The sequence below is a fragment of the Salvia splendens genome, chromosome 2 (assembly GCF_004379255.2).
Source record: "Salvia splendens isolate huo1 chromosome 2, SspV2, whole genome shotgun sequence".
Taxonomy (NCBI): domain Eukaryota; kingdom Viridiplantae; phylum Streptophyta; class Magnoliopsida; order Lamiales; family Lamiaceae; genus Salvia; species Salvia splendens.
The window spans coordinates 34,737,506-34,759,406 of record NC_056033.1 but is presented as its reverse complement, the minus strand read 5'-3'; the positions used below and the strand labels follow the sequence as shown (position 1 = coordinate 34,759,406).

At 38.5% G+C, this 21,901-nt stretch overlaps 1 protein-coding gene across 2 annotated transcripts; it reads left to right on the top strand.

The window, feature by feature from the left end:
- Positions 1-1,326: 1,326 nt before the first annotated feature.
- On the top strand, positions 1,327-14,398 carry LOC121792373 (homeobox-DDT domain protein RLT3-like). Of its 2 annotated transcripts, none has more exons than XM_042190289.1 (16): positions 1,327-1,755; positions 2,972-3,021; positions 3,135-3,413; positions 3,565-3,621; positions 3,706-3,919; positions 4,086-4,186; positions 9,239-9,325; positions 9,425-9,556; positions 10,427-10,567; positions 10,889-11,011; positions 11,130-11,576; positions 11,926-12,324; positions 12,407-13,015; positions 13,409-13,513; positions 13,611-13,837; positions 14,004-14,398. In XM_042190289.1, the coding sequence occupies exons 1-15, from the start codon at positions 1,485-1,487 to the stop codon at positions 13,809-13,811; spliced, it is 3,216 nt and encodes a 1,071-aa protein (XP_042046223.1). In that variant the 5' UTR covers positions 1,327-1,484; the 3' UTR covers positions 13,812-13,837; positions 14,004-14,398. The 2 variants fall into 2 exon arrangements, with proteins under 2 accessions (XP_042046223.1, XP_042046224.1); XM_042190290.1 differs by lacking the exon at positions 1,327-1,755 and adding an exon at positions 1,854-1,990.
- The last annotated feature ends 7,503 nt before the right edge of the window (positions 14,399-21,901 follow it).

The following is a 21,901-nucleotide window of genomic DNA, read 5'->3' as shown; positions in this document are numbered from 1 at the left end:
CTAAGCTTGCAATTATCCAATTCGTCTTATTTATAAGTTATAACAAAATACACAATGATGTGACATTCGATTAACACATATCCCCTTAACAAAGTAAACTTACTAGTTAGTGAAATGATGGCTCTATTTTTCATAAAACTTCTATATTTTAATAGTTTTAAAATATGAGTATAATAATTTTTTTATATTCACTTACTAATAATGTAAAAAATAAACTATTTTTATTAGTAAACATCCTAAAATAATAAAATGCGTCTTTCATTTGCGAACACGGAGGGATTATTATCCTATAATCAAATGAGGTTGATGAATTAGATTTTTTATTCAATCTTTTTCGGTATCTACTTTTAAAAAGTGGAGTATATAGAGCGTATGTACTTTTTTTCAATGCGTTATTTTTAAGTGTTTGCATCATTTTATTTCGTCTTATTGAGGTTCATGAATTTTACAATGTCAAATAATGGAGTATCTACTTTTAAAAAGTGGAGTATATAGAGGGTATGTACTTTTTTTTCAATGCGTTATTTTTAAGTTTTTGCATCATTTTATTTCGTCTTGTTGAGGTTCATGAATTTTACAATGTCAAAGAATGGAGTATCTACTTTTAAAAAGTGGAGTATATAGAGAGTATGTACTTTTTTTTCAATGCGTTATTTTTAAGTTTTTGCATCATTTTATTTCATCTTATTGAGGTTAATGAATTTTACAATGTCAAAGAAAGGAGTATCTACTTTTAAAAAGTGGAGTATATAGAGAGTATGTACTTTTTTTTAATGCGTTATTTTTAAGTTTTTGCATCATTTTATTTCGTCTTATTGAGGTTCATGAATTTTACAATGTCAAATAATGGAGTATCTACTTTTAAAAGTGGAGTATACGGAGAGTATGTACTTTTTTTTCAATGCGTTATTTTTAAGTTTTTGCATCATTTTATTTCGTCTTGTTGATGTTCATGAATTTTACAATGTCAAAGAATGGAGTATCTACTTTTAAAAAGTGGAGTATATAGAGAGTATGTACTTTTTTTTAATGCGTTATTTTTAAGTTTTTGCATCATTTTATTTCGTCTTATTGAGGTTCATGAATTTTACAATGTCAAAGAATGGAGTTATAACCAAATATATCATCTCTCTCTTGTATTATTATAAAAAAAAACTGAAATTGTCGAGAAGGAACGATCCGACCCGACTAGAAGTTGAGGCAAGCAAGCATTAGGCTATCCACTAAACCCGAGTCCGGTCTAGTACAAGATATTTCTAACATAGGAGTAGAAATTATAATGTGAATATTAGTAAAAAAGATAATAAATGAAGAAATATCCCGAAACAAAAACCCAAAACCCTACCAGTTAAAACCCTGCCTTCCATTTCTCTGCTGTGAAAGAGAGACACTAACACAGAGAGAGATAGGCTCAGTTAGTCCTCATTCGCCACCGCCTCTGTAATGGCTAATTCAGCTCAATAAAGCTTGAAACAGAACGAATTATGGCAAATAAAAAGGGCAGGAAAAATCAGCAGAGGTGCAACCAGGAATTCCGAAATGGCGGAGGAATTCATAATACACGAAGCAGAGCTGCTGATCAGAAGAGGAAGAGCAAGCCGAATCAGCAGATATTTATGAATGAGGATGATTACCGGCACCGGCTTCAGGAGGTTTTGTACACTCCAGAGGTTATATTCGCCAAAATTTTCAGGAAGGACGGTCCGCCGCTCGGCGATGAATTTGACCCTCTCCCGTCCAACGCTTTCCCAGGAGGTAAAAATTGGAACGGCGTTTTAGTGTTTTTGTGCGTAATGATTGAGTTTAAACTATTTAGTTGGATGATGCTTTCATTTCCGTTGATTGACGGTTTCTGATTATTAGCGTCTCACGTGGCTGTTATTTGTAATTGAAACGGAATTGTTTGAAAATCGTGGTGTATGTTGAGGAGTTAACCCATGACACAGGCATAACTAACCTGTCAATACGATGCAGGAAGTACACCTCAAAGGTAGAATCCTGGTTAGGAGTCTTCGCTTCTGAATAGGGGTTAAACTGCTTGACTGTGCTACCAAACTTAAATACTACACTCTTTTGCTTGCTTTTATTGTTTGTTGTTTCTGGATGAGGAGATACTAGATTCTTCATATGGATAGATCACTCATGTAAAAGTAAAAAACAATTGAATGCTCCATTGATTATTATTGAACCAATAATGCTATTCTAGTTTTTAGGTCACTTTGTTAAGTTACTTAGATTTCAAAGCTCTATTTACTTCCGACAATATCTCTTCAAAATTTTCCTAGTAAGCTCCAATTTTCCAGCAATAGCTATCAACACTAGTTTTCAGGTCACTTGGTTGAATTACTTAGATTTTAAAGATCAAGTTTCCCTCCGACAATATCTCTTCAAAATTTTCCTAGTAAGCTCAGCACTCCAATTTTCCAGCAATAGCTGTCAACACTAGGCTTTTCATAATTGTGAATTAATGTTAGGGCCAAATGGCATCATAGCTAGTTGTGCTGGATTAATGGTATCACAAGATGGAATTACTGAGTTTGTATACTGACGAAGTAATAAGTTGGTGTCACATTTTGAATTCCTTTAGAGAGCGTGCTCCTAAGTTAACTGCTGAATGCTCACCAGTTTGGTTTCCTATATTTTTTGCATCTCCATGGTGGTGGTATCCTAAAATTGTTCCAATATCTTTGCAACCAATTATAAGGAAAAAAATATGACGAAACAAATTCATGGGGAATCACTAGAGTGGTCCTCCTTCCCTACTTCTTATTCCCCTTCTCCTTATCTCATGCCCTACAAAAATAATAAAATCGCAAATTAATTACTTTAGTAAGGTGAATTTCAGGAATGTGAAAATGTAAAACCGTGACAGTCAGTATGTGATTGGCTGTAGTTATCTCCTTTTTTGTTAATTAGCACACTGCAAATGTAGCTTAAGATATTTCTCTTATAATTGCACTACGGTGGTCAGGTCCCAGAAGGTCTCATCTAGAAGAGAATCGACATCATAAAAGAAGAAAGGTACTGAATTCATACATTATCCCTTTATGTTTCTTTTCTCCATGATTTGGCTAAAATGATATTGCATCAAGTATCTTGAACACTCTATGTCCTTTATTTTGTTTTCATGTTAGGTTTCCCTGCATACCATGTCAGACTATGATACTTGTTGTGAGGGAAGTCCACATGCTCAAAGTCATGGCATGGGGAAAGGCCCAATGAATGCACATGGTGGTCCAGTAAAGAAATATGGCATGGGGAAAGGTTTAATGACCAAAGACAGTGTTCGAAGACATAAATATGGCATTGGGAAAGGTTTGATGAGTTCAAGAGATTTTGAACATGGTTCTTGTAGCAGTGGGAATGTCATTCAAAAGAAGAAGAAACGAGCAAAGCCACATGAGTCTATTCTGGTTTGCTCTTCACTCCTCTGTTCAGTTATTTGGCTAAGTATATCTTTTCTTACCAGTAAATCTAGCTGAAGACAGCCCACTATTTTCTCTATCAAATTTGACAATTTCACTTTTTTGAAAATTGAAATATAATTCTGCTGTTCTTGTGTAGAAAAAATTGGCAAACAGAGAAAGGGCTAAAAGGAAGGCTTCATTGAGATATCGAAAGGTAAAGTTTGAATAGCTGTTCTAATTATATTATGGTAAGAGATTTCTTAAATATTTTGGTAGGAGATTTCTTTTATTATTGCAGGTGGAACCCCAGAAAATCCAGAAGCGGAAGAAGCCTCATAAGGATAGATGTGAACTTGCTCTTGAAAATGCGAAATGTTTAGAAAACACAGAATTTGCAATGTTACTAGATGACGAGGAACTGGAGCTTAGAGAATTACAAGAAGGACCCAATCCGTTATCCTGTTCAGCTCATTTAACAACCAGTGGTTCTCATGGTTGTTCCCTTTGCAAAGGTCAATTGCACTGTGGTTTCTTCTTTACTTTCCTTTCAGAATTCTTCCTTTCCCATACGTTGGAGTGATCTATCTGAATAATTGTTTTAGTACATGAACTTATTGACTGGACGTACCTGGTGGACGCTCTTGCTAATCTTCTTAATAATTTTATGTATCTTGACAGACTTGCTTGCCAAATTCCCTCCAAGCTCTGTTACAATGAAGCTACCATTGTCAATACAACCATGGGCTTCCTCACCAGAATTAGTAAACAAACTCTTTAAGGTATTTGAACAAGTCTTTGTGAATCGATGATATGAAAATGCATATAGCTGCTCCAGAATCTGACTGAGTGGATATTAAATTCTCCTTTTCTTTCAGTAATAAACACAGGCAATCACGAATATGAAAGAGAATGAACACCAGAAATTGTTTACCCTGTTCGATACAATGTGTATCTACGTCTGGGGGCGATGCCAAGCCAGGGATTTCACTATATAATTTCATAATAAGCATGATTTAACAATGAGGGAGCACCTCTATTTATAAGCAACTAGAGAGCCCTAATTCTAGTCAAACTAGGAAACATATATCACAAGGAAAAAATACTTCAAGGAAACAAATCCTAAACATGGTAGGAGATAAATTAGGCTCCATAATTAACAATCTCCCACTTGGAGACTAACAACTCCTAAACAACCATTTCTTCGTGATCTCATCCCTTCATCCGCTTAGCATCGCCTAACCTTCTCTTCAAGTTCCAAGGCCAATTGAAGCTATCCATAGCTTCAATTTCTCTAAGGTCACCACCTTAGTAAACATGTCTGCAGGATTCTCACTTCCAAGTATCTTCACAAGTTGCAGGATTTTCATCTCCACTAGGTGTCGGATGTAATGATACTTCAACTCCACATGCTTTGTCCTAGAATGAAACGCTGGATTCTTCGCCAAGAAAATAGCACTCTGACTATCACTGTAGAGTGTGCTACTCTTGTTCTCCTTCCCAAGTTCATCTAAGAAACTCTGCAACCACACCATCTCATTGCTTGCCTCTGTCGCAGCTACATATTCAGCCTCCGTAGTAGACAAAGCAACGGTCTTCTGCAACTTAGAAGTCCATGAAATAGCAGTACCACCATAAGTAAATACATACCTGGTTGTGCTTCTTCTCCCATCAAGATCATTGGACGCCAAGTCTGCATCCACATAACCTGCCAGCTCGACATTCTTGCCATTGAAACATAAGACACTTTCTGTAGTACCTCTCAAGTATCGAAAGATCCATTTAACTGCTTCCCAATGTTGCTTGCCCGGATCACCCATGAACCGGCTCACTACTCCCACTGCTTGTGCAATATCAGGCCTCGTACACACCATTGCATACATAATACTGCCAATTGCTGAAGCATAAGGAATTTTCTTCATTTCAGCACGTTCTTCTTTTGTACTTGGCGACTCCTTCTTTGACAGCTTAAAGTAATTGCCTAAAGGCACACTTACTGGCTTCGAATTATCCATGTTGAATCTTTCCAAAACCTTACCAATGTAAGCAGCTTGCGAAAGATACAATTTTCCTGCCGCCTTGTCACGCTCGATTCTCATGCCCAAAATTTGATTAGCCTCTCCAAGATCTTTCATGGAGAATCGTTCAGACAATTGCCTTTTCAACTTATCCATCTCCTTTTGATCACCTCCTGCGATCAACATATCATCAACATATAATAACAGGATAAGATAGCTCTTGTCAAACCTCTTGTAGTAACAACAATGGTCAGCGTAGCATCTTTTATAGCCAATCTCCATCATGAATCCATCAAACTTCTTGTACCACTGCTTTGGAGCTTGCTTTAAACCATACAAGCTCTTCTTCAACTTGCACACAAGATTTTCCATTCCTTTTACTACGAATCCTTCAGGTTGTGTCATGTACAACTCATCCTCCAAATCACCATGAAGGAATGCCGTCTTTACATCCATCTGATGTAACAATAGATTTTCTGCAACTACCATACTCAACACTAAACGAATAGTAGTTAGTTTCACAACAGGAGTGAATACATCTGTTATACCGTATCGTTGCTCAAATCCCTTGACAACCAGCCTAGCCTTGTAGCGCTTGCTACCATCAGCTTCACATTTGATTCGATAGACCCACTTGCAATGCACTGCCTTTTTCCCTTTAGGAAGTTCCACAAGCTCCCATGTGCCATTCAGGAGAAGAGAGGCAAACTCATCATCCATGGCAATTTTCCACCTTCGTTTATCAGGGCCTTCTCCTGCCTCTGCATAACACTCGGGCTCACCATCATCAGAAAGTAACAAATAGAAATTAGAGGGCGAGTACCTATCAGGTGCACGTCACTCTCTAGTCGATTTAGGCATCGGAATAGTCGGTGGTGGAGTGCTTGGTTCTTCTTCAAGCACCTCTTCAGCATTCTGACTCTCCCTGCTCCCACTCGAGTTTGAGATGTCTAGCTCGACCACTTGTGGCTCACAACTGCTGGGACTCGACGCCTCCAATCTATCCTTGTACAATACTTGTTCATTGAAAATGACATCTCTACTGCGAATAACCTTACGGTTCTGCTCATCCCAGAGTCTATAACCGAACTAATCGCCTCCATAACCAATGAACGTACACTTAATAGATTTAACATTCAACTTACTTCTCTCAACGGAACTAACATGAGCATAAACAACACAACCAAAGATGCGTAGGAAAGATAGATTTACCTCTTTTCCTGTCCAAACCTCCTCGGGTATCCGAAACTCCAAGGGAACTGATGGACCTCTATTAATTAGGAATGCAGCTGTGTTGACTGCATATGCCCAAAAACTCTTTGGCAATTCACTTTTCAATCTCATGCATCTTGCTCGCTCGTTCAACGTTCTGTTCATGCGCTCTGCGATTCCATTCTGCTGTGGAGTTCCTTTCACAGTTTTCTCCATGCGGATTCCATTCTCGGCGCAGTACTCCTTGAACTTTGCAAGTTCATATTCTCCTCCATTATCGGATCTTAGACACTTCACCTTAAGCCCGGTTTCAGTTTCAACAAGGGCTTTCCACTTCCTAAAAGCGTCAAACGCATCGGATTTACTCTTCAGAAAATAAACCCATAGCTTTCGAGTAGAGTCGTCGATGAAAGTCATATAATATTCTGAGCCTCCTAGGGACTTCACAGGTGCTGGTCCCCATAGATCCGTGTGGACCATCTCCAACTTCTGTGTCTTCAATTTTCTGTCTCCTCTTGAGAAACTCACCCTTTTCTGTTTCCCAAACACGCAATCCTCGCACAGGCCAACTTCAACAGTTTTCAGGCCAGGCAGTAAACCTCTTGAGCACATTATCTTCATCCCTTTCTCGCTCATGTGGCCAAGACGACAATGCCACAAATCTGCATTATTTGCCTCACTTGCAATATCAATGTAATCTTTGGAGTTAGTTGTGGTATACAACGTACCCTTCTTCTTACCTCGAGCTACTATCATAGCTCCCTTGGTAATCTTCTAATTGTTGCAGCCAAACATCACGGTGTACCCTTCTGCATCAAGCTGCCCAATCGAAATCAAACTTCTCTGCAATCCAGGAATGTGTCTGACTCCATTCAGTTTTATCACGGATCCATTGGACGTCACTACCTTCACATTTCCCTTTCCCACGATATCTAAGGGCTTGTCATCAGCCAAATGTACCTTCCCAAAATCGCCAGAAACGTAGTCTTCCATTATCTCCGCATTGCTGCAGGAGTGGAACGACACTCCAGAATCCAATACCCACGATTCCATCGGACTACTGACACTCAAGACCAACGCCTCGCCATCGTCATCAGACATGGTAGCGTTTGTTGTCTTATTGTTCTTCTGATCCTTATTCTTATACTTCTTCGGTGCCTCACACTGATTTCTAAAATGCCCAAACTCATCACAATTCCAGCATTTAACTCTATCCAAATCCTTCTTGGATTGGCTCCTCCCTCTGGAATTTGATCTTCCACGGTTTTGCTTTCCCTTCGATCTGCCTCTCTGTTCTGAATTCAGAGCTGATCCCGAAGTAGAAGATTCTGATTCTCTCCGGCGAACTTCCTCACCAATCATCAGATCTCTTACTCTGTCAACTGTTAGGTTTGTCTCTGCAGCAGTTACTGCTGTCACTGTGCCAGCCCAACTCTCAGGCAGAGATGATAGCAAAATCAGGGCACGAATTCATCATTGAATTTTATATCAACCGAGTTCAGTTGCAAAGTAATCATGTTGAACTCGTTGAGATATTGTTGCACCAGCTTTTCCTCTTGCATTCTAAAATTAAACAATCGTCTAATCAGATGTACCTTGTTTGATGTTGATGGTTTCTGATACATGTCTTTCAAGATCTTCATCATCCCCTTTGTCGACTTTGCTGCAGTCGTGTGATAAGCCACATCCTTGGACAACGATAGCCTAATCGCGCTCATCGCTTTTCTGTCCAGCAGCTCCCACTCCTCCTGTTCAATCTTTTCGGGTTTGGTTTTTAAAGGCTTCCAGAGATCTTTACCGTACAGGTAATCCTCAATATGCATCTTCCAAAATACGAAATCAGATCCGTCGAACTTCTCTACAACAATTTTCTCGTCGATCCCCATCGTGATTTCTGCCTCTTAAACCCTAGGCTCTTGATACCAATTGTTGGGAAATAAACACATGTAATCACGAATATGAAAGAGAATGAACACCAGAAATTGTTTACCCAGTTCGATACAATGTGTATCTACGTCTGGGGGCGATGCCAAGCCAGAGATTTCACTATATAATTTCAGAATAAGCATGATTTAACAATGAGGGAGCATCTCTATTTATAAGCAACTAGAGAGCCCTAATTCTAGTCAAACTAGGAAACATATATCACAAGGAAAAAATACTTCAAGGAAACAAATCCTAAACACGGTAGGAGATAAATTAGGCTCCATAATTAACAGCCCCTACTTGCCACTGATATTCTTTTCTCAAAATAATGCGACTTTTCTTAATGAGGTTTAGTATTTTGTTACTCTTAACTTAAAGCTATGGTTACCATTATTTCAACTACTTTCAAGGACAATAAAGATACTTGTTCATCTTCATTCTAAAAATTTCCTTCTCTTTCTAGTTCGAATTGACATATGTAAACATGGTTGGGGATTATTGTGCTTTATATTTCAGATATTATTGATAGTATTTGTAATTATTACTATCTTCCTATATTTGTATATCTTGGTTTGTTAATTAAATTTCCAGTTATTTTTAGTCTGTAACATCCCCATAACATATTATACTGTAGTATGTGGTGTATGCTAAGTTTTTCTAATTTTCTTTCTTTTATAGGTATTCCATTTTATTTCTACGTATGCTGCAACAATTGGCACACATTCATTCACCATAGATGAGTTTGCCCGATCTTTTCATGATAAGGTAACTTAGATTGTTGCCAGATCATATGCGTTGTGTATAATGTAGCTAAACAAGTTTGTTGGATATATCTTGGTTTCATCCTCTACTTTGTGGCTTCAGGATTCATTGTTGATTGGTCTTCTGCATGTGGCCCTCCTCAGATTACTTTTTTCAGATATTGACAAGGAGATATGTAGAGGATTTTTCTCTCATGCAAGCAAAAATGGCAAGTATTTGGAGTTGATTCATTCGGTGAGTATTTTTTAAGTCAAGGTCAAGTTAAAGTGCTAGATTTTGTGTTTGTCATTATTCACTCTGATGATAATAGCAGCACTGCTCGGAGATTGTACTATGACTCTAATCTCTATCAGTATTTTGTTGATATACAATGATCTTTAGTTTTCTATATCTACAAATGTCACAGGGATCACAACTTTTTGTTAGCATATTGAGTGTTCATTCTTTAATAGTTTCGATGTTGTTTCTGCTGGAATTTCCTATACGATGAAGTTAAGTCTTGTTCAGATAATAAGAGAAAAAGTTAGAGTTGGGAGCTGTATAAAATTTATTTAAACCTAATTCTCAATTTCTATGACAGTGTAACATTATCTCAGGACTCAGTAAGTTAGAGGTACATGAAGGACTTGTTTCCAAAAATCTTATCCTTAGCAAAACATTAATTGTTCATGTCTAATAAGAAAATGTCTTTTATTAATCTCGTGTTGATTTGGTTGAATTCTCTAAATTGTACTCATCAGAGATTCAAGGAATGTAATTTTAATTTGGTTACTGAAAACCGATTTGCTTGAGGGATTGTTTGGTAATAATTCAATACCTTCATAGTCCGGCTAATAGTAAACACCTATTACTGGGAAAGAACTCTGAAATCCTTTCCATTCTTTTGCATGCTTCTTTGGGGGATGCCTTCGGTAGTTTTGTTGATCCGCCAGGCTAGTTGTTTAGGGATCTCTAAATTTCATTGATATTCTTTCAAAGTTACGCCTTGTTGCAGTTCATTTAGCATTTAGTTACAATTTTTCATGATCACCAGAAAATATGTTCACTCAAGGAATTTGTATTTCACATTGCTGTTTTAACCTTCTAAACCATGATGGTTTGCAGCTTGAACGTCATGGTGTGGTTTTGGAGTTCTGGCAAAAGTCACTGAACCTCCTGACATGGATAGAAATATTATGTCAGGTGTTGACTGCAGCTGGTTTTGGTTCTAAGCTTAATATGACAAGAAAAGCAGCATGCATAAAGGTATTCAATTCCCTAATAAACATGATTTTGTTTCTGTTTTGTGATCTCTCATGTCATTCATCTAGTTTTATTCTACCGAAACTCAAAAGATAACAGCAGGGGAATCCCCATTTTTTTTTTCTGTTTCAGAGTATGAGACATTAAAACCCATGTACAGAATGTGTAATGAATCTTATAGTTAGTAAGAAGAGCTACTGTTCCTAGTGCAAGGGAATCCTAGCTTTTACAGCTTGTATTTTGTTAGTGAGATCCATGGCCAATCCAGTTGGTAAGGACATAATGTAATGCAACAATTTATTGTGTTTGTTACTTGTTTTCTAGGAATGCAATGTCATGGATAAGTATGGCTTAAATCCTGGGACATTGAAGGCAGAATTATTCAGTATTTTGTTGACCCAAGGAAATTATGGTTTGGAAGTCTCCGAGTTGGCTAAATCGTCAAGTGTAAGTTCTTATCATATACAAAATGCTTTGCAGCATCCTACTGGTAAAAAAGAAGGAATGTACAGCAACTTCAGATATTTAATGGTAGAACTTAGTGAGTTTCCTTTTTCCGGTGTAGATTGTTGATTTAAACCTCACGGATACAGTCCAAGACTTGGAGAATTTGATCATCTCTGCTCTCTCCAGTGATATAACGCTGTATGAAAAGATCTCCCAGTCTAGATATCGTTTACAGATCCACACTGTTGAAAAAGAATCTCTAGATTTTCGATCTGATTCTGAGGATTTAGGGTGCGGAGATGATGTTTCTGAAGTTACTGGTGGAAATGATGCAAATGATTCTGAATGCGAGTCTAGGGATACCAGTCTCTCCAAAAGTGATGTTAGTAAATCAAACAGTCACATTTTGACTGTATACAATGAGATTGATGAGAGCCATCCTGGAGAAATGTGGCTATTAGGACTGATGGAAGGTGAATACTCAGACTTAAGCATCGAAGAGAAGCTCAATGCCTTAACAGCATTGGTTGATCTAATTCGTGCTGGATCCAGCATCAGAATGGAGGTAGGCCCTTTTATTGTGTAATTATTCTTGTACATCTTTTATGAAGCTGTCCTTAATTACCAGGGGCATAGGAGGACTTCCATTTTCGTCTGCCTTTTTTAGTAGCTGTCCCCCTCAGAAGAGCAGGCTTATGAAACTTATAATAAAAATCACATGCATTACTCAAAAAAAAAAATCATTACATGCCTTGTGATATTCTTGTCAGTTTATGTACTCTTTATATTCTTGCCTGGGGTTATAGTCTTATAGATGGGGCAATAATATTTGGCCTCCTGCTTGTTATAAACTAGTCATTGTTGCATCTTTTATATATTCTACTTATCGATGTTTCATTTGGATATAATTCCAGGACCCCTTGACCACAAGTGCAGAATGTCCTCCAAACATCACTCACTTTGGTTCTGGTGCTAAAATAAAGAGATCAATGGTGAAGCCCGTTCCTTTGGGAACTTGTGATTTGCAAAGATCCAGTGGACTTGACATAAGTACATCAGAACCAATTGATTCCTTGGTTCTTATGTCAAAGATTGTTGGCATGGGGAACCATGCAAACATGAAAAACATTGCAGACAAAATGGAAGCAGAAGAATTTTTACATCCTATGCAGTGTATCTACCTTGGCTCTGATCGTAGGTACAATAGATACTGGATGTTCTTGGGCCCTTGTGATGAATTTGATCCTGGACACAGGAGGATTTACTTTGAGTCTTCAGAAGACGGCCACTGGGAGATGATCGACACTAAAGAGGTTTACAAATGACTTCCCTTAAATACATCAGTCCACCATTAGCATCATCATGGTATTAACTCATTACCCTTCTCTTTTGTAGGCTTTGTGTTCTTTGTTGTCTAATTTGGATCAAAGGGGTGCCCGGGAAGCTCGCCTTCTAGCTTCACTGGAAAAACGAGAAGCAATTCTGAACCAAACAATGTCCAGTGCACCAACTGATAGTGGAAATAGTCAACCGCCCCAGTCTGAATTAAATACATGTAGGGAAGATAGCTCCTCACCAGTGTCGGACGTAGACAACCGCTCGAGCTTGGGAGAAATGCAAAATGAACTTCCTGCTTCTATTGGCACTGCAGCTGTAGAAGCTGGGAAGAAAGGAGAAAAGCTAGTTGAAAACTCCGACGATTCACAAGTTTTTGATGCCTGGATATGGAAGTCATTTTACTCAGAACTCAACAGCGTTAAAAATGGCCAGAAGGCATATGTTGACTCACTCAGAAGATGTGATCGATGTCAGGACCTCTACTGGAGAGACGAAAAGCACTGTAGATTCTGTCATGTGACATTTGAGCTTGATTTTGATTTAGAGGAAAGATATGCTATTCATACAGCAACTTGCCAGGCAAAGATTGATGTAAAAAAATGCCGAAGGCTGAAAGCTCTACCTTCCCAACTGCAGACACTTAAAGCTGCAATCTATGCAATTGAGGTGGGTTGCCATGAAAAAAAAGGTTTTCTGTTCATACCTTGTGGTTGCATTTTAGGTGCATTAGTACAAATCTAAAAATAAGTTCTCCTCATGCTAGTTTCCCAAGGGCTTTTGTGCCAACTGATGTCATATATATTGCATATGTTCATATGCATATTAGACTGGTTAACATCACTTCCCTTGTCGGAATGCTTGCACAACCGATCACATTTTATATCTAAATTTATTATGTTACTTTTTTTTCTCATGGATAATAAACTCAAAGATTTTGTTTAGATGGGTGAAGAATTTAAAAAGGCTGGTCATCCCATTGATAGATGAAACTTCCTGTTTTTGGACTCACATCATAATGACTTATTTAATTAATCTTTGAATGTATTCAACTTATTGCAGTCGGCTATTCCAGAAGATGCGTTGATGGGGTCTTGGAAAAAGTCTGCTCATAATTTGTGGGTCAATAGGCTGCGACGAGTCTCCAGTTTAAGAGAGTTTCTGCAGGTACTTAATGTAGATTCTTCCCTTGTTTCATTTATTTAATTTGAGATCAGCAGTCAGATTCGTTGGACTTCAAAATTTCCTTTTTCCCATAATTTAGGTCCTCGCTGACTTCGTAAATGCCATCAATGAAGACTGGCTTTACCAAACCAGTGCTACAGATTCCTATTACACCGCAGATGAAATAATTTCCAAATTTTCAGCCTTGCCGCAAACATATTCTGCAATTGCTCTTTGGTTGGTAAAATTGGATTTATTGGTGGCCTCTCGGACTTGTGTAGAAACCGGTCATTCTGGATAAATCAGTAACTGCTAACTAAGAGAAAGGTATGCAGTTCTATGAATTTTGACATATATCTCAATGAATATTAATTTCCTCGGCTGATAATTGGGTAATGTGATGATTCCAAGTAGTACAATGTGACTGACTATATTATTGATCATACTTAACTATTTTCTTGCTAAATTACAATAAAAATGTCTCTGGAATCAGGTACTCCTTTCTCCAAGTATCAACATCCCATGACCTGGAAAAGTGAAATGAGAAATGGAAGAATTGTAAACTTCCTCAAGACCTTTAGCCGTAGCACGAGGATCCGTATCTGCTCAGGTTGAAGCAGCTGCAGGCATTCTTCCCTTCTAAAGAGAAACAGAATGCCTTGTTTGAGGCTGAGGTTGGATCTCATATATTCCAGTTATTCTAAATGAGTAGGTGGCATCATATAATTTTTCCCAAATTTTGATCGTTCATACTCTATGTGACGAACCTTACTGCTTGTAGATAAATAAAGGTCTGTGGTGTTAGTAATCTCCATTAGTACAATATGACATTTTTATTGTAAAATGGAAGTATATAAGCTGAATAAGTAAGATTCTTTTTGGCTGCAAGTGAAGGATATAGGAAAAGATAAAGCACGTGTTAGGCTAGTATCAAGGTCTGCAGGAGGAGCTCTGGGAGCGTTTGTTTATACGCAAGTCTCATTTTCCACTGCTTTCCAATCAGTCTGCTTCATACAGATTTGATAAAATAGTGTTTAAAGTCTACCAAACGTGTTTTTACTTTTCAAACAAATAGATAATCTTGCTTATATATGGAACAATACCACCGCTGCGTCACAACAAACATGCTTGGAAAAATAATATCAAGTCAAAGGTATGATATAAAACATCCAAGTCTATGTGTCTTTAATTTCTTCCTTAAACTTAATTTCTTTAAGTATATATAAATATTAGCAAGGCCTAATTCGAAAATGAAATAAATATTGTTTCGTAATAAGCAATTAGTACTATTTGTTTTTCCATTTTGAGCACGAATTTCATTTATTCCAAAAATATATATTCTCCAGCATAAAGAATTATATGTAGGATTGTACGAACTCATGCCATGCCGGAACTTGAGTTCTCACTTGATATGGGAAAACGGTTGTAGGCATCTTGGCTTCCGCAAGTCATTGCACATCAAACTTTAGTGTGTATTTTATAATGTCATTTTCACACTATTTAATTTTGTAGTATCAAATCAAAAGTCGATGACAATGAGATGTCTAACAATTCACATGATTTGCAGTGCAAGTAACGAGAATCTATCAATATATAACGGGGGGAGATTTAAAATATTATAGTGATATGTCTAACATGCGATTCACGTTAGTAATAATTTGTAAATTATCATCAGGAAAATCAAATTACATAATAAAGCAATGGTTATTTCATCTATGATCTCTCTGCTAACTGATTTTAAATTTTATGTATAAAATTCAATTTCCCGTGTTCTGAATATATTTCTATAATACTCTATTTGTCAAAGTTCCAACGGCGACGCCCAAGTCAAACAACCACATTACTCCCTTTTAATATTATAACAAAATCAAACTCAATGCCTTGTATATATAATAATCATGCTCATGCACATTCATAACATAATACAGTTTCACACTTTGAAATGGCTGCTTCTCCTAATCGGTGTTGTAAATCTACTCATATTTCAGTAGTGATCTTACTTATTTTATTGATATTTATGGAGTCCGGCTGCCTCAGAATCGAGAGCCAACCCGTGCACCTACATTCCAAGCGGCAAAAGCCCCGGACGCTGCGTTATTGCTGTCACCTAGCACCAGCACCAGCACCGACCTCAGCCTGATCTATCTTTATTCTTTATATAGTTTGATTCATTTTCAAGTAAATACTGTAATCAAATACTCCTCTAATTATTTTTGTATTGTTGGTTTCTGGAGATTACAAGAGATACAATCGGGCGTAATACAACCCAAAAGAAAGAATATAAAAGGAGAAACTGAACTTAAAATTACAACGGAAAATCGAAACAACTAAACCGTGAATTAGCCGAGTCGAGGAGGCCTCTTCCCGCAAGACAAGATACGCCCCGGTAGTGCTCTCGGTTTGGCGTGTCGTCCCCAAAGGTAAAACGGCTACGTCTCTGGTGAAGCAGCACCGCAATCAACAGAGCTCCGGCGATTTGGATGGAGGAGAGGGCAGAGCTTTCGACAGAAAAACAATGTAGAGAGGGGGAGAGCGCTTATGAATGCAGAGAATGCTTGTTTGTGTGTAGTAATGCAGTGGTATGGCTAGCCTATTTATAGGCCAAGCCACCATGCAGGGTCAACCAAGCCATTGAAGGCTCATCATGACAGATTCGTAACCGTCGTCGGAATCGGATTTGTGGCAGGAGTGTGCCTTTCGCGTGTGGATTTCTTATGTGGCAGCCGTGACTGTGCCTCGCTTGACGATGTGTCAAGCCACTTGGACTGCTGACTCGGCGATGGTCTAAAAGGATTAGTTTGGTCCAAGTCCAAGATCAGGATCGGGGCCCGCGGCCCGCGCCAGCGAGCACGGGCTCGTCGGTTACAGGCGTGTGGCAGGAGTGTGCCTTTCGCGTGTGGATTTCTTATGTGGCAGCCGTGACTGTGCCTCGCTTGACGATGTGTCAAGCCACTTGGACTGCTGACTCGGCGATGGTCTAAAAAGATTAGTTTGGTCCAAGTCCAAGTCCAAGTCCAAGATCGAGATCGCGGCCCGCTCCCGCGAGCACGAGCTCGGGCGGGCGGAGGCGGCGGCGCGCGCGTGTGCGCTCTTTCACCCATCTTGGTCCACTATAATTATTAAGTAACATAAAGTCATTTAATTTAAACACATTAAAATATGTGTTAGTCCTCCAATGTGGGATAATTAACACTAGTTAATTATTCCCTAAGCTCCAACTCCAAGCTTTAATTAAAAGCTAATTATGCCCAACTTTAATCCACTACACTCACCGGAAATCGGATTTGAGAAAGTGAATATACTACATTTATCTACGTAAAATGTAGATCGACGCTATGTCATTTAATTTCACAAAATTAAATGTCTCGTCACATTTATTATTTGGTCAAAATCCATTGACTGGGCATATTTAATCCATGATTTTTTACATGTATAATGAAATATCGAAGATTCGACAATATTATAATAAAAATAAGAATATGTATTCTCTTATAATATGAATTATCAGTAGTACTACGGCGAAATTAAGAATTAATTGGAATGATATCAATTGAATTTGGAGAGAGACATCATGTTATAAACTAGAGGCAGCCCAGTTCGCCGACAACGACTTTTCGCTTTGAAATTCTTTCCTCTCTATATTGGTAGAGAAATTAATACTCACCTGTTATGTTTTATCACCCAAAAATTAATTTAGTTCGAATTCTGTGCATACATTCTAACTGCACATTTAATTTGAATTTAACTGCATTACATAATACTCCTATATGTGTAATAAATTATAATAGTACTATGTACTAACTCAAATTAAATTATAAGTGTACGTAGTTAGTCCAAAATAACAATTACAGAATTAAACAAATACAAAAAATTCTGAGATGAAAAAACGAAGAAGTAAAACTCTGAAACTAATAATAACGCGACAACATAAAATATAGCTAGGTGCTAATGTCGTCCATTTTAGTTCTTTTGCCGTTGATGCAATTTATATCTGAACTTTCTATTTTTTTTCTTATTCGGACTTTTATCCATACCCCCAAAGATGGATCCTCTGATCATATAATTAAGGATTGACGAGTCTCATGCCACTCGACCACACCTTGAATTGAGATTTGGTATTTATATACTCCTACATACTTGGAACTTGGTTATTATAAGTCCATACGAATAAATTAAGACTAAAGTCCCAAAATGGTCCCTAACATTTGGCTTTTTTTTATAATTTTGATCAAAAACATTATCTTTTGAATTATTCGGCCACTCACATTTGAAATCGGACCACATTTAGTCCTAAATTGACGGAAGGGTTAAAATGTGACGGAATTTAACAGTCAACGCCATTGTAATCTATTTTGACCGGATTATGATTTATAACTATGTTTTATTAAGGGCTAATACCTAATTAACCTAAAACTTAAAAATGCAAAATGTAAAATACGTTAAAATATTCAACCTGCAAATAAAAAAAACGTTCGACTCAAATGAGAAGCGACGCAGCCTTCAGCCACACTTCGAACAAACTCTCCATTCCCTAAACTCTTCACAACATTCGAATAGATTAGGGTTCTTTCTGCCCATAAATTCCAATCTACACTTGGTACCCTAGATTTCGCCGGCGATTCAACCCGTTTTTCGCCGGCGATTCCAACGTAGTTCGCAATGAGTTGGTACGTGTATGACAAAATCACAACATTACGTAATTTCTCTATTGCCCTATTATTCTCCTTGATTGATGACAAAATCAAACCGAAACTCTCACTTTTGGTCTCCGGCAGTGGCATTGCAGATGTCACGGCGTCGTCTTCGTCGATTGGCTCACACCACTTAAAAAACGGCAATCTTTTCTCTCACAAACAAAGTATAGCTTCCCTCTTGTTGGTTTTCCATGGGTGTTGACGATTCTCAACGAAGCCCGATTCTTGCAATGGCAAAATTCGTACCGGAATCGGATGTCACGTCCACCGCCACTCTCGCCGGTCTCTCTGTTGTGGTTCGAATGGTCCTTGGTTGGGGAGTTGGGGTTACTTGATGTTCTTCCGAGAACTAGGGTTTCTCGCGTTCTCAGACGAAGAAGATGAAAGGAAATGAGAGAGAGATTTAAAATTAGTGTTATATTTATTTTATTAAATCAATTTTGAACCAGATTTGCTTTAATTTCAAAAAGAAAAAAAATCAAATTTTTATAAAACCTAATTTGGTCAAAATAGATTACAATGGCGTTGACTGTTAAATTCCGTCACATTTTAACCCTACCGTCAATTTAGGACTAAATGTGGTCCGATTTCAAATGTGAGGGACCGAATAATTCAAAAGATAATGTTTTGGACCAAAATAAAAAAAAATGCCAAATGTTAGGGACCATTTTGGGACTTTAGTCATAAATTAATAATTGGGGTCATCGCAAGCCCACTTCTTTAGCCCAAAACAGTTACACTCTGGGCCCAATAAGGCTGACAAGGAGTTTGTCACAGAGTCACATGCACAATTAAGCAATTTATCACTTATTTTATCAGCATCTATATATTAGTCAAATATTAAAATGCGTTAATAAATATAGTACTCCAGAGTATTCAAATCCCATTGCTACATTAGGAGGGTGTTAGGCTGAACTTATAAACTCCTCAAAACAACTTATAATCATTTAAAAGTATTTGGCAAAATAGGATCCTAAACAATTTGTTATAAGTGGTAAAAATAAATTAACTTCAACAACTCCCCAAAAAATAAGTTGCCCGACCCACACATTACAGAGAACTGATAAAAAAAGTTGCTCGAGCCTACCTTATTTTTTTATACTACTATAAATAACAATATTGTTACAAAAAGAACTCTATTATAGACTAGGGTTTTTTATGCACTTTGATCAGTTTCATCTCTCTTCCATTTTCTTCTCTGATGTATAATTCTCACTCTAATTAAAAGCTTAGTCACCAAACACTTTCGCAACTTATAAGCTATGAAATTGCACTTTATAGTCTCTTAAAACTTATAAGATCTCTCTAAATAAACTTGCCAAACACCCCTAGATTAAATTTGTTCCGAATCTTATATTTTTATAAACCTGACTGCATATACTACTTAGCTTGGCATAACACAAACGTAATAAAGGGAATATATATTTGTGACTAGACATTTAATTAAGTTTTCAACTAATGTCCAATACTAGTACTATATAACAAAAAAGAAGAAAATAAAGAGAATGGTCTGAAATCCTGATTAAGAAACGAGTACTTTTAATTAAAATCTAGGCAGTTAAATTCAAGAGAAAAAAGACAAAAAAAGTACAATATGGATTATATACATGTGATGGATGTACCATGCTAAAAACTAAAAAGAGGTTGAAAATGTTCCACGTAAAGATATGAATAAATCGATCCATACCAAATTAAATTTGACCGAATAAGTGTACACAGAGGTCATCAAAAAAGCAGCACACCCATGAGACCACGACACGTCTAATTCCGTATGGTATGACTAATTTGATAGGTCTTAGCCTAGGAACCAACTTCCAATCTCAAATATTTTAAGTGAGGGGACCTTATAATTAATTAATTAACTCTTTATCTTTTAGGCCATCCAGGGCGGACGATAGCGCGCCCGATGATTATTTAATTAACTCTTTATCTTTTAGGCCATCCACAATGGAGCGGACGATAGGGCGCCCGACGCTTAGTCCGCGGACGATAGGGCATCGTCCGCGTCATCGTCAGCCGACTGTGGGCGACGCGGACGATGGCGCGGATGATGCAACGCGTTTTAGTTTTTTTAATTCAAAAATTTTGTTATATATATACCCCAGCTTCACTTTTCATTTGTAACTTTTTGATTAACTTTTAAACTCTCAAATTACGTATAAAATAGATTCCGGTGGATACTCAAGTCCTAGTAGCCCGATGTTTGGAGATGGCGCACGGCGGTTGGGTATGCAAACTGGCGAATATCGGTTGTTCGGCGCCAACACGCAGTACGATCCGGACTTTAGTACGGATTAGTACGGTCTCTCCGACATGGAGCCGTCTCCAACTCGCCCTGCCACCGCTTCCCGTTGCGCCGCTGCCGCCAACGCCGCCCCCTCCGCAAAGAAGCGGACCAAGCACCGGGTGCACAGGTTGCCACCTCCGACAACTTGTGAAGAGTACGCCCCTGGCTGTACGAACTACCAGCCGGATGAAACCCTCGTCTAGGCGAGGTGTTGGGTGGATATATCGGAGGACCCGATATTCGCGAACAACCAGAAGCAGCTTGCGTACTAGGAGCGCATCGCCGAGCGCTACAATGAGGCGAAGCCGCCTAGCTCGTACAAGGGCCAACGGGAGCAGCTCCGCAAGCACTGGGATCAGGTGAAGAAGCAAGTCAATCTGTTCGCGGCGGAGTACGAGAAGTGCTCGAGGGATCAGGGAAGCGGCGAGAGCTTGAGCGCCATGCGCGATAGAGCGCTGTTGTCGTACCAGTCCATGTACAGCGACTTCAAGCATTTCAACATCTGGGCGCTCTTGAGGGACAAGCAGAAGTTCGAAGGCGGGATTCTGCACACCGGTGCGGCGAAGAGGACGAAGACCACCGACACTGGTGGTTACACGACCAACGAAAGCGGAACTCGTCCGGTGGACCTCAACCAGACGTGCACGGAGGAAGAGAGTTCCGGCACACCGATGTCCTCTCGGCGGCGTCCCATAGGCGTCAAGGCTGCGAAGAACACGGGGAAGGCGAAGGCGACATCCTCTTCGACCGCCGCCCCCCATCGCCGATCCCGACCCCGGTCCCGGCGACACTTGCCTACGCGGATTTGGCAACGGCCTCGATGGCGCGGACGTTGTTGGATACGCACAACGCCCTTATGAAGTGTAAGGATCCGGCCCAAGCCGAGCGCCTCCAGAGGTTGAGCGATGAGTTAAGCCGGAAGTTGGGGCTTTTGTAGGATAGTCATTTTTTTATTACTAACTCGTGTAACTTTTGTTTTTAAATCAATGAATTTTTTGCCATTCTTTTAGTTAATACTTGTGTTTTTTAATAAGTTTGCATATATATATTTGAAAATATTTAAATTAAATAACAAAACAATAGTAAAATGCTTAGGGCGCGCCTTAGGGCGCCCCACTGCAGGTGGAAGGACATGAGGATAAAATGCTGATGTGGCGGTGCATAGGGTGGGCTTTAGGGCGCGCCTTATGGCGCCCCATTGTGGATGACCTTAGTGAACTTTTCTCATATGTTACAAACCCTAAATCGGTGTATGTCAGTCGCCGATAACGACCATTGAGTTTGTAAAGGCACGTGGGATCATACAAATTAAATATGAACATATAAATTTTTAAAAGATTTTATGCTAGCTGGTCCTAAAGTGTATAAGAATGGAAAAAGTATAATTAGTTACATATATACTTGAAGAGA

What these genes read in the sequence shown, in the direction of transcription:
- LOC121792373 (XM_042190289.1), top strand. Translation starts at nt 1,485, where the DNA reads ATGGCAAATAAAAAGGGCAGGAAAAATCAGCAGAGGTGCAACCAGGAA. An exon ending in TAGTAAACAAACTCTTTAAG is followed by an intron (nt 4,187 to 9,238) that starts GTATTTGAACAA and finishes TTTCTTTTATAG; the next exon opens with GTATTCCATTTTATTTCTAC. An exon ending in ATTTGGAGTTGATTCATTCG is followed by an intron (nt 9,557 to 10,426) that starts GTGAGTATTTTT and finishes GATGGTTTGCAG; the next exon opens with CTTGAACGTCATGGTGTGGT.